The 12,924-nt window shown below is 39.4% G+C and overlaps 1 protein-coding gene across 1 annotated transcript in view; it reads left to right on the forward strand.

Moving 5' to 3' along the window:
- Window positions 1-6,344: 6,344 nt before the first annotated feature.
- Window positions 6,345-12,924, forward strand: part of LOC106524248 (acid-sensing ion channel 1) — a gene marked incomplete in the record, with an annotated part of 118,048 nt that continues 111,468 nt past the window's right edge. Inside the window, 1 exon segment of the mRNA XM_014017973.1 lies at window positions 6,345-7,191. Within this exon segment, the coding sequence (XP_013873427.1) occupies window positions 6,830-7,191 (362 nt within the window).

Raw genomic sequence — 12,924 nt, forward strand, 5'->3', positions numbered from 1 at the left:
GCTCCAGGAGAGAGAGAGAGAGAGAGAGAGAGAGAGAGAGAGAGAGAGAGAGAGAGAGAGAGAGATTTGGCCTGAAACACCTCCAAAATGCCAGTTTAGGATCTGAACAGCTTCTCTAAAACAAAAATCATTACCAACAGGATCTCAAGCCAAAATAATAAGCTCCACGTTTAAATTAAACTCATGAATTAACAATGACGTTCTGTCCCCTGCTTTTGTTTCGAGCAATAGATTGAGCTGAGCTATACAAGGCCAAATGAAGCTGTTGTTAATATCACAAAATATTTATCGCATGTGATGAAAGATGCATCACCTGACTCCACGTACACCAGACTAAAAAGCAACTTCAAATTCTAGCTGCACAAATCACTGAAGGAGCGGTTCTTATCATAAATCACATAAAGAGTTGGAATCACTGCTGAATCAGCGTTTAATTCAAGCAAACTTTATGGTTTCGATATCCTTCTGTTGTAGTATTGCTACATTCATTTGTATTATTCTTTTGTTTCATCTTAAGTTCAACAGCTTTAAAGTTTTATTACAAGAAATAATTTGCACAAAGCTATTTGTAATTAATTATTCAAGTTAAAAATGTGGCCGAGTCATTTTAAAAGAACTTGATGATTAAAACTAATACTGAACTCCCAAATGTGTGATTCTTTTCTGCTTTATTATGCAGAAATGAATTGTATACTGAATTGTGGAGAAAAAGTTTTCAAATTAATAATATTTTCAAACTTTTTTTAAATACAAAAGGATGCCCACAAGTCCTTTTTTGAAGAAGCTGCAGAAAAGGCCAAAACTGATGCTAAGTGAAGCTTGTGTTTCTTAAGCTGTCCTTCAGTTGTGCTGCTATAAGCTTAGACTACTGAACTGATCCAAGCTGATTGAGGTAGGTAGCTGATGCTGAGCTTGGTTCTGCTGGAAGTTTCTTCTTGCTAAAAAAAAAGTAATTCCTTCCCACAGTCACTAATGTGCATCTCAGGAAGATGGATTGTGACAAAGTGATGATTAAATGCAATTCGCTGGTTTTCTTAGATAAATAACTACTGTAATTGGCGTTTCACAATGTAATGTATGTTAATGTTTTTGTAGTGTCCTAAGATAACTTTTGTACCAAAAACATTGGAATGTCATTTAGGCTGGATAAGTGTGGATCAAGTGATATGCAAGAGAGGCAAAGTGATCACAACTGAAGAGATCAAACCTGAAGGCTACTTTGTAGATGTCCAAGAGAGCTAAAAGATACCTTGAGATCCTACAGGCAAACCATGAAGTCAGCCACAAAAAAGTACTGACAGAGAGGACTGTAGGTCCTGAAAAGCCGACTGACTGACAAGAATACAGTCCAAGCCATTAACACGCATGCAATGCCAATCATCTGATACCCAGATGGTATAACAAACTGTCTAAAGGGGGAGATAGAAGTCACCTCACAATACATAGAGGGTTTCACCACAAGTCTAGCATCCTGACATTGTGGAGACAGGAGGAAGGCAGAGAACTCGTGAATATCAGAAACACCATGCAGGATGAAGCTACTAAGATCCTGGAGTACCTCAGGGGGAAAGCTTGTGATGATGAAGTGATGAGTGAATGTCTCAGCCCAATGTGGAAGAGGTGTAACAAAAGGAACCGTGATGTAAAGATAAACCTCTACATGTGCTACCAGCTGTTTGAGAAAGTGGCTGATATAAACAAATCTTACCAGTGGCCAGAGAAGGCTGGACTGAAGGTCAGCACAGAGGCAATAATGGCAGCACAAGAGCAATAAAGACCAAGGTCTACCATACAAGACATGACACAAGGTGCAGGCTGTGCAAAGATGGCCTCAAGTCAGTCCAGCAAATCAAATCAGGATGCAAGGTGATGGCAGACTAAGCATACACGGAGCACTATAACCAAGTGGCTGGAACAAAATACAAGAACATCTGCGCCAAGTATGAACTGGAGTTCCCACAATCAAAGTGAGAAACACTCGCAAGGGTAGTGGAGAATGACAGGGCTAAGGTACGGTGGCACTTCCAGATCCAGATTGACAAACAGGCATGTCTACAACTTTGTGGGAAAAGGAAGTGCTGGTGACAAATGTAGCAATCTGAAGTGACTGTGACATCAGGAAGGAGCCCAAGAAGCTGGAGATATTGGCCTCAGTGGTAGTTCTAGTGGTTATTGGAGCACTCTGGTCTTTGACCTCCAAAACTGGAGGAGTGACTCCAACAGATCCCAGAAAAAACCTCGGAGAACGAGTATGGACCTTGTTACTCATTAGAGCTGGAATGGACAATTAGGTAGTTGCAAGTTACAAGTCAACTGAGAAAACGCTGAGGTTGCTATAAAAACCATACTGGAGTTGTGCGAATGCAACAAGCTCAAAAAACAGATTTGTAACTTAGATATTTATAAAGAATCTCATCTATGATGAGGCGTCCTGCAAGTTGAATGACCCACATTTTACTTATACATGTTCTTCAATGCCTGCGTTCGCCCCCTACTGACCTACAGCAGAATCACAGGCATTCAGACAAAATCCTCATCTAATGTTCTCATAACATTTAATTATGTGTTGTTATAGATATTTCGGACATGTAACTAATCTATTATCAATCAAAACATAATAGATTAAACACTGTCAACATTATAAAAAGGAAAACCTAAGAATATAGTGTTGTGCTTCTAACATCAGTACTAACCTGTAATAACTATAAATTTCTTCAAGATTATGAAATGTAAAAATGTGGTAAAATGGTAAATGGACTGAACTTATATAACTTATGAAGCGGTTTACATTTACAATCACTCACCCATTCACACACTGATGGTAAAGGAGGAAAATAAACTGAACATTATTTACTTGTTGCAATTTGCAACCACAAGATAATGCCTCCTATACAGGAGGCAGAGAGCAGAGAGAAAGGCATTTTGAGGCAGGGATGCACCGTCAGCTGTCAGTCACAACGTCCTGCGTGCGGCCACTGCATTACAAAATAAACAAACAGTGCAAGAATATAGATTTGATTTATTCATAATATAATGGAAACTATGTCAAAGAAATGAACTGGGAAATGGATGAGATGAAAAATGATTTCAATGAAATTTTTTTTACAAACTTTCCTGAAGGGGAACAATGTGAAGCAACAACGACTGTAAAAGTTATTCACGCAAGAAACTCACAGCTCAGAAAGCTGCCTTTCAGTCTATGGACAGGCAGATCAGCAGTGTTTAGTTGGATCTACAGGTCAGCTGTTCTACTCCTTCCAGGTGAAGACTTGTGTGGACCTGACTATGATATTGAGTTATTTAGTGCTATTTTTTCATTATGATAAAAAAAGTTAGATTTTAAAGAATGTTTTTAACAAAGCCTTTTTTCTGATAAACCTTAAAAACTTTTAAATAAAAAAAATAAATGTCAATTTTTTTCTTAAAAATCTAAAAATAATAATAATAATAAAATACCGGCAAAGCAAAGAATAATCAATGCAATGTGAGATCTATAATAAAATAAAAGTTATGACACAATGATGACATTGTACCTCATAAGCATAGTTTTTTTTTTCACATTTAACAATTTTCAGCTACGAAATGGTCTGTTAATTATGGGGTGGGCTGCTAAATATTACAGTTTAACTTAACTAACTTTACACAAGTGTCAGACTGGAATTTCTTTCTTTGGTAACTGAAAATATTAACAAAAACAATAAATCACAAGCTAGCATTATCATGAGAATTAGCCCAGTTAGCATGAGCCATTGCCTGAAAATTAAGCGTAAGTTGGATGACTTTAGCAATGTAGCAACCATTTGACCGACAGTCAGGGGCAGTTCTAGGGGCGGGGCATTGGCCCTAGCTGAAATTTGATTGGCCCCCTATAGAGCCCCTGTCCTGTCAGTCATCTGATCTGTCCTTTGCCCAAGAGTGATGATGGCGGGTGCAGTTCCATGTTCAAATACTAGAGGCGATAATGAGTCAAATAGGAAAGTCCGGCATGAATCAAGCTCACAAATATCATCTTCTCTTCTTAAGATTTAAACAATTCTGCAGGAAAAGTCTTTCCACTAAAAAACAATGGCTGGATTTTCTTACAAGCTGTGTGTTTGAGAGTATTTCATCAATGTATGATTCGATTCAATGAAAATGTTTATTGATATTGATATTATATTTTGCAACACAGTTGCAAAATACAATATCAATAAAATACCATTTTTTCTCTTCAATATAAACAACAGGTTTTAAGGACAAACTTTTAAATTAAACTGTTCAATCTTGAAAGAAAACTGTCACAAGTATAAAAAGTTTTAAAGTATAATGGAATTGCAGGTGACAGTGTTGTTGGATGCATTCATTTTAAAGTAATTAATAATTATTTTTGATAAATGAGAAGTGATGGGAATAAGGTTGCAGGAGATGAGGTGGGCTAATATAAAACTTCTGCCCACTCCTTTTGAGTGTATAAAAAAATTGTGAAGAGGCGTTCTGAACTGTAATTTCATTGTGCTCTGTACAATGACAATAAAGGTTTATCTTATCTTATCTTATCTTATCTTATCTTATCTTATCTTATCTTAAAACTGTCTATTTGTAATGTTTCTGTTACCTTCTGTTGTTATGTTCAATAAAAATATTTAATACATATAACTTATCAAAACTACTAAATTTCATCACTGTAGATTTCATTAAGATGTTTTATTAACATTTAAAAATAATAATACTGGTAACAAAACTAAATGCTTTTGTTAGAACGTCGTCTTTAACACATTTAAACAGCCGGTGGAGAACACTTTCAGTCAGATGTTTACATACCGTAGTTTGGTTCGAGCGCCTATGAGCCGCTCGTCAAACCCCGCTTCGTTTTCGCTACCACTGGTAACGTTAGAGATTCCTTAGTTTGTTTTGTTTTGATCCAGACAACTTGTTATCAAAAGCTAATGTTAGCACTGAATGTCAACTGGATGTAAATATACGGCAAGCCAGGAGTGACAAAATATAGAAATGCGCCTCAGACGCACGTATAAGACGCCGTGGGGAAGAATCGATCTCATGTCCTGTGAATTGATTTTCCCTCATTTAAATTAAATCGATCCAAGATCGATAAAATTGATTTTTTTTTTCTTTTACCCACTTGGCTCCTCTAAGAATAATGTGGCCCCTTTATGGCCCCTTATTCAGAAAAATCCTAAATCCGCCACTGCAGATACTTTGAATATAACGTGTCTTTTGACTTCAAAATTGGTGTTGCTGAGAATGATGCTGATAAATTACTATGGCCGCAATAAAGTTATTCTCCGCAGTGTGCAACTAAGATAAGATAAGATAAGATAAGATAAGATAAGATAAGATAAGATAAGATAAGATAAGATAAGATAAGATAAGATAATTTATTAGTCTCCCGTGGGAGAAATTTGTCCTGAAAGCAGGGGCAAGCACAACAACAAAACAATAACAATTGCAATAAAACTCATCAAAATAACAGTAACAATGAATAATACATTAAAAAAAATACAAAATACATAAAAGCACAAGTGTCAGGTCAGATCATCTCAGCAGTACATCCCCAATACATCCTCAACATGCTACTCTTGGTCATCGTCTGGACCTCCTATCACTCTGTCCAGTCCCTGCTCCTCTGCCATTTATCAGATTAACAGAGACAGGTACAAATGAAGGTTTAAAACGGTTGTATTTTCAAAACTACATAATATTAAAACTTTTCGCTCGGGGCTACTTAAATTTATCAGAAGCTAACATTAGGCTTCAGGCTGCTGAGTAATGAGTAAACTCTTAAGCAGTGGTTCCCAAAGTTGGGGTCGGGACCCAAAGTGGGGTCCTGAAACATCAAGGTGGGGTCTTGAAAAGATTTTCTAAATTAATTACATTTTTGCCTTAGTTGCCTAAAATGTATAAATGTAGAATAATAAATATTGTTACTATGCCCATGTTTAGATGACCTGATTCAAATGTTTATCATCCAAAAATAGTTGTGGGTACAGGTCTCTGCTACTGTTATTTTGTGGGTCAAAAGCTGAAAAGTTTGTGAACCACTGCACTTCAGAAATCAATTTAAAGGGTAATAAAATAATTGGTGATGTAATATTTTTCCCTATAATTATTACAAAAACACAAAATAAGTATGAATAAGTATTTATATTTGTGTAGCCTTTGTTTTTAGGATTATTAACAAAGGTTGTGTACTCAGACCAGTAATATTTGGGGTCTCAAGATTTTGCCATGAATATTTTGTGGGTCAGATGATAAGTTTGGGAACCCCTGCTCTAAAGCAGTGACAGGTGAACAGCAGCGGAGCTTACAGGCTGACAGCAGAGGAGGAGGAGGAGGAGGAGAAGGAGGAGGAGGAACCAGCCTGCCCTCTCACGACTCTGCACCGACCACCTCCTCAACACGGATCCCGACTGGACGCAGTTATTCTCCTGGTTCAACCCGCGGAGGAGCAGATAACCTGTTCACAGCAGCGGAGGAACTCCTCCTGGTTTGTTGTGTGGAGAACCGAGCCGCGGCAGCGCTGATATAAACACTTCTGCATGGATGTAGCGCAGTGATGGACTCGCGCTGTTTTTGGATCTTAAGTCTGTTTTTTTATGGAAGGCGCTACTTGTGCACATAAATCCTGCCACTGACTTTGTTTTAGCTGCTTAAAGGTTTTTTTTTTTTTTTATCTTCGTGGGCTTGGTGAATGATGGCGACAGAGCAGGTCAAAGAGTGGTCCTCCTGTACCTGCTCCGAGGGATGATGAAGATGATGATGGCGGTCTATCTCCCTGGTGAATGAACACTCTCACTTCCCCCTCTCTCCTCTGACTCCCTGCCTTCAAACGATGGATCTGAAAGTAGAGCCCGAGGAGCTGGACTCGAGCCAGCCTCCGCCCGTGGAAGTTTTCGCGCACGGCTCGACCCTCCACGGCATCGCGCACGTCTTCAACCACGAGCGCTGCTGCGCGCGGCGCCTCCTGTGGCTCCTGTTCTTCCTGACCTCGCTCACGTTCCTGCTGTACGTGTGCGTGGATCGCGTCCACTTTTACCTCGAGTACCCGCACGTCACCAAGCTGGACGAGGTCGCGACCCCGGTCATGACGTTCCCGGCGGTGACCTTCTGCAACCTGAACGCGTTCCGGTTCAGCCAGATCACGCGCAACGACCTGTACCACGCCGGGGAGCTGCTGGCCCTGCTCAAACACGGGTAAACACACACAAACACACACACAAACACACACAGAGGAGTGAGGAGAGGTCAACACCAGCTGTCCAAAACTTTCTCCTTCACTTCATCCTTTTTCATTGAGCGTAAAGTTACAGGAAAGTGCATTTTTTTCCATGCAACACCTACAGTTTTCTTTGCATTGTTTCCAAACAGGGACATTCTTCAAAGTACACACAATTAGCAGAAGACATCAGCTACAAATACTCAAATTTATATTAAAAAAAATCTGTATTTTGTACAATTAACACAGTGTCCTGATGCATCTCAGTAATCCAGGTAAAAAATCAAAAGGAAAAAAAATTGTATAGGTCTTCTGGACGGGTTCTTCTTTAATGAAACGTTTCGTCTCTCCTCCAAGAGACTTCTTCAGTCTGAGAGTTTCAGGCAAAATTCAGGCTTTTGAGTCCTGCCTCCAGGTGACTGATACTCACAGCACATGGCTTTGGTTCACAAATAATTAATACCTATTGTTAACAGGGAGTGGAGTGATACTGCCAATGGCAGCGCTGTAGGAGGGGGACAGCTGAAAACGGAGGCCCCCACCTCTGTTTAATGATGGACGGTCTTTCTTCACAAAAATGGCTTCTTTTACTCCTCTCTCAAACCAACGTTCCTCTCGATCAAGAATGAGAACATCCTCATCTCTGAAAGAGTGACCGCTGGCCTGKAAATGAGTGAAAACTGCAGAGTTCTGGCCATTAGATGTAGCTCGTCTGTGTTGGGACATTCTTTTGAACAGTGATTGCTTTGTTTCCCCGATGTATAACTGGTCGCAGTCCTCCTGGCACTTAACAGCATATACAGCATTGCTCTGTTTGTGCCGGGGCACCGGATCTTTGGGGTGAACCAGCCTTTGCCGTAATGTGTTTTGGGGTTTGAAAGCTACTGGGACATCATGTTTAGAAAATAAACGTCTCAGTTTCTCCGAAACACCTGCAACATACGGAATAACCACTGGTTTGGGTCTGGGTTTGGGGTCAGACCCAGGACTCAAAAGCCTGAATTTTGCCTGAAACTCTCAGACTGAAGAAGTCTCTTGGAAGAGAGACGAAACGTTTCATTAAAGAAGAACCCGTCTAGAGGACCTATACAATTTTTTTCCTTCTAATTAATACAGTGGTTCCCAACCTTTTTAGACTCCCCTGAGCCATCATGTCATACCCCCTTCAGCGTGATGATTCCCTAAAACTATATAATGTACAACATCGGATTTTTAAAAGAAAATTATTTATTTAACCCCCTAGAACGTTTCATTCTCAGGCATTTTATTTTTTCAACTCAAATTAAGCTTAAAGATAAAAACATTGCCTTGAAAGTGAATAATTAATAATCCAGGTAATGGCAGGTGCAGAAAACAGCAGCGTTCAAAATGCATTGTTTTGTCCAAAATATGTCAGAAACTCACCCAAATGAGCAAATTATGTCAAATTCCACGTTTTGGATTCCGTTTTGTGTCAATTCCATGTTTCTGTGTGCAGTTACCGCATTTCGGAAATCATAGGGCCCTACAAATCTCAGTCCTATTTTTATTTATTTTTTATTTTTATACACCTGGGAAATTTTCCCACATACCCCCTGTAATATGCTTGCGTACCCCAAGGGGTACACACGTACCCCTGGTTGGGAATCACTGAATTAACAGAGGCATTTACTCGGGTCAATGCCACCCTTAAAAAATTGGTGGCCCCCTACTGGCCTCCTCTTGGTTAGAGAGTTTATTTATTTATTTATTTTTCTTGGGGTCCCTTGTTTTCTAGCCTGACCCTTGCCTTCCTACGCAGCTCCGCTCAATTCTAGTTTCCCTTCACTGCTCCCTCTGGGACTTCTCCCATTGAGATGGATTTCGATGGTAGATTTTTAGCCGGGCCAATCAGAGAACAGAATATCAATTTTCTGTGCAGTGTCTGCTTGTAGTTTATTTTACCTGGGCCAATCAACAAACAGAAGGAGGAGTTTTGAACGACGTTGATTTTCTGCGCAGTGTCTGCTAGTTATTTTAGCATACGGCAGTGGAGGAAGTGAATGAAGCCAGTCTGTGTTGATAAGGCTTCAAATTAAATTAAATTTGTCTGACAAAGCAGCAGCTCTCATTTACAGTCGTCTCGTTCGGCTCGGTACTTTTCTCCTCTCAGTAGGGTTGTTTACAGCACACGCAACTTCCGGTTAGCTTCTTAGCTTAGCCTCCTTCACAGCAACAACAAACACATGCTTCAGCAGAGGCCACGCCTCCTGCAAGAAATCGATTCTCTATTCAGCAAGTCCAGACCCTAGTACGAAGCAAAGTGAAGGACAGGGTCTGGTTTTAACCAGGCTACACTTTTTCTTGAAATAAATTTTATATTTCCCTTTAGATGATTAGTAGAACCTCAAACATAAAAACAGCAATTGTTTTTGAGAAATTAAGAGTTAAAAATAAAAATACAAATTAAAATTAGTCTCCGTGAAAAAGTCAACCCCCCTTCATTTAAAAATTGTTGATACCACCTCAAATCAAACAGACAATGTTCATGTGATTTCTGATTCCATGGCAGGGTTTTTAAAGATGGACAGTTATGTTGAGAAATGAGAGAGTTGTAACTGTTTTGTCCAATCACATGACTCTCAGCTACTGCTACATCAAAATCTTTTCTCAGTATCTGTTGAAGCTGGTTTTGTGTTGATTAAAGTTGATTGGTGGCCATCCTGAATTGGACTGACTCCCAACAGGTAATCAGTTGTAGTTCCTAGTGCTGCTTCCTGAAAGGTTTCATTAAAATTCATCCAGTGGTTTTATAGTTTGGTAACAGACATCGCTGATGCCAAATAGTTTTAACACAGCCTGATGTTATGAGTCACTTGGATACTTCACCTGTACTGCCATCACCTCACATATACAGTATATTTCATGAGTTATTCCCATAATGCGTAATGTGTATGCTGTACGCATTATTATACAAATGTGGTCTGATGTCTGCATATATAGTGGGTTGATGTATACAGTATGTGTGTTTATGTGTATTGTTATAAAGTTTATGTTTATAGTGTCTTTTTTATTCTGTTTCACTTTATTTTCAACATCTCCTGTACCGAGCTGCAGTAATGTGCAAATTTCTCCATGGTGGGAACGAGCATCGTATCAAACCATATCGTATCGTATCACATCGCATCGCATCGTATCTTATCGCATCGTATCGCATCGCATCGCATCGTATCGTATCGTATCGTATCGTATCGTATCGTATCGCATCGTATCGTATCGTATCGTATTGCATCGCATCGTATCGCATCGCATCGTATCGCATCGCATCGTATCGTATCGTATCGCATCGCATCGCATCGCATCGCATCATATCGCATCGCATCGTATCGTGCCGTACCGTACCTGTTAGAACTCAGCGTATGCGTTGAGGACCAGTCAGTGTAAGGTTTCACCTACATCACAGACTACATCTTTATTTCTAAGACCAAAGTGTGGAAAATCCCTGTGTTGTGTATCTGTCTGTCTGTACAGGTGATGCTTTTACAGACACCTGGTGGACAAGTTTCACCACAGTTTGGTGACATCGTGATACATTTCTGTCCCTAAAGCAGATGATTGTGTGAGGCTGGCGTGCCAAAATTGTAACAATTTTGATGTGTTTTGCTACTTAGGTGAAAAATTCTGCTGTGGAACTGTGGAAAAATCTTCTAGTGTTAGAAATTGTAAACAAAATAGAATAAATAGAACCACCAGATTTTAATTTAGTTTGAATTTGTATAAGTAGTTTTTTTTTAATGAAACCAGACCAGCAACTGGAAGCAATTTGTTCTTTTGATTTCATTTTTACCGGTAATCATAATGACCTTCATAGGTTTTTTTTCCAAATTTTACCCACGAATTTCTAACTACATCTTTTCTACAAATTGGTCATTTTTCCTTTAGTAAAGATGTAAGGTCTTAATCCGCTCACTCATCCAACCACCTCCAGTTGTTTCTACCTTGTTGACTGGTTCGGTGCTCGGAGAGCGAGCTTGTCAGGCCAGAATTAAGCGAGGCATTATAATCAGAAGACTCCAGCTGTTCTGTTGTTGCAGCTGAATACTCTTGGATACTGGACTGCGAGTGTGCGTGCATGCGTGTGTGTGTGTGCACAAGAGGAAAAGATGAAAGATGTGGAGAGCTTGCACTCTTTGACTTCAAGTGTAATGGCAAACTCAGCCTTTTGGTCACTTACTTTAATCCCTGAAATTTCAGCAAAAGCTGTGGAGAAATTCTTCTCCTGCACAGTTAAACCCACTTGTGTTGGAGCTCTGTTGGAGATTTTTATAACAGAAGTGTAAAATATAATGTGTGCGTGTGTGTGTGTGTGTGTGTGTGTGTGTGTGTGTGTGTGTGTGACAGAGAGAGAGAGACAGAAGGATGAGGATAAAATCCAAGAAGCAGAGGAGGAAAAAAGGATCTTGCAGAGAAACAAGAGTCCGTCTAATCTTAGCTTTTTGATTGTTTGCCCTTTTGGTGCCATAATATTTCTCCAAATGTCAACAGATGCAGAAATAATGAAGCAATTAGTTGGATATTTTTTTAGTTTTTCTTTGGCTCTCAGCAGTATATCAGGGGAGGAAAGTTTCTGATGTGTTTGGATCTGACTGATCAAATTACGGTCAGAGGTTTACATCCACTCATCGTGGGAATGAATGTTGCAGGAATTTTGGGCTTTTAAATAATTTAAACAAATCGTTCTTCATCCAAAGTGGAACAATTACACAACATACGAGTTAAATAATTTTTAGAAACAGAAAATGTGGATATTCTGTAATCCACCCATCAAAATGATGAGAACAGAAACACCCAACTAACATTTGGATAAATGTCCCTCAGGACATTGCACCTTGACCACAGGCTTTTTATAGCCACCAACAAGCTTCGGGCATAATTCTGGCTGGATGTTTCACCACTCTTCTTGGCAGAATTGGTAGTATTTATTTGAAATGGTTGATTTTCTGGAACAACCTTGACTCATAGAGCACAAACCTTCAATCAGGTTAGGGTTGGTGCTTTGGGAGGCCACCTCAGAAACTTAATGTTTGCCTGTTTTATCCATCAGAAACCAGTTCTGATGTGTTTGGCATCACTGGCCTGTTGGAACATCCAAATGCAATGTTTCTCCTGCTGTTAACCAAGGAGCCAACAGAACCAACTGTCCTGCCTACGAACATTAAAGTGCCTGTGACGTCAAGTTTTTGTAATACAAATGAATTCATTATTTGAAAGAGGGCATTGATAAAATATTGTAAAAGAAATTCAATGTTGCTGAGATGGACAGTTGTTGAGATATTTACATGTGAAGTAACAGGAAGTGATGTCAAAGGGGAATGTCTGCATGTGAACATAGCGTTGCTACAACAGCCAACAACAGACTGTAGAGAACAATCTGATGTTTCTTAATATTATTTTGAGTCACAGCCAGAGAGAGAGAGGAAAAGTCAGAGTTCAAATATTACTGTTTCAGTAAACAAAGACCAGGGAGTTTTCTTTGTTAAAGAGTGGGGAACTCTTTGATGTCACTTCCTGTTTCACTTTGGCTGAGCCAAGTTCAAAAGAAAATATGCCAGTTATTTGACAAAATGTGTAAAATTGTGTGTGTTATTCCAATGTTCTTAAATATAAAGATGTTTTCTTTGACCTTTTGTATTTGAAGAATATGCATGTCACAGGAGCTTTAACACACACACACACACACACACACACACACA

This window comes from Austrofundulus limnaeus, unplaced genomic scaffold, assembly GCF_001266775.1.
Source record: "Austrofundulus limnaeus strain Quisiro unplaced genomic scaffold, Austrofundulus_limnaeus-1.0 Scaffold180, whole genome shotgun sequence".
In the NCBI taxonomy this organism is placed as follows: Eukaryota; Metazoa; Chordata; class Actinopteri; order Cyprinodontiformes; family Rivulidae; genus Austrofundulus; species Austrofundulus limnaeus.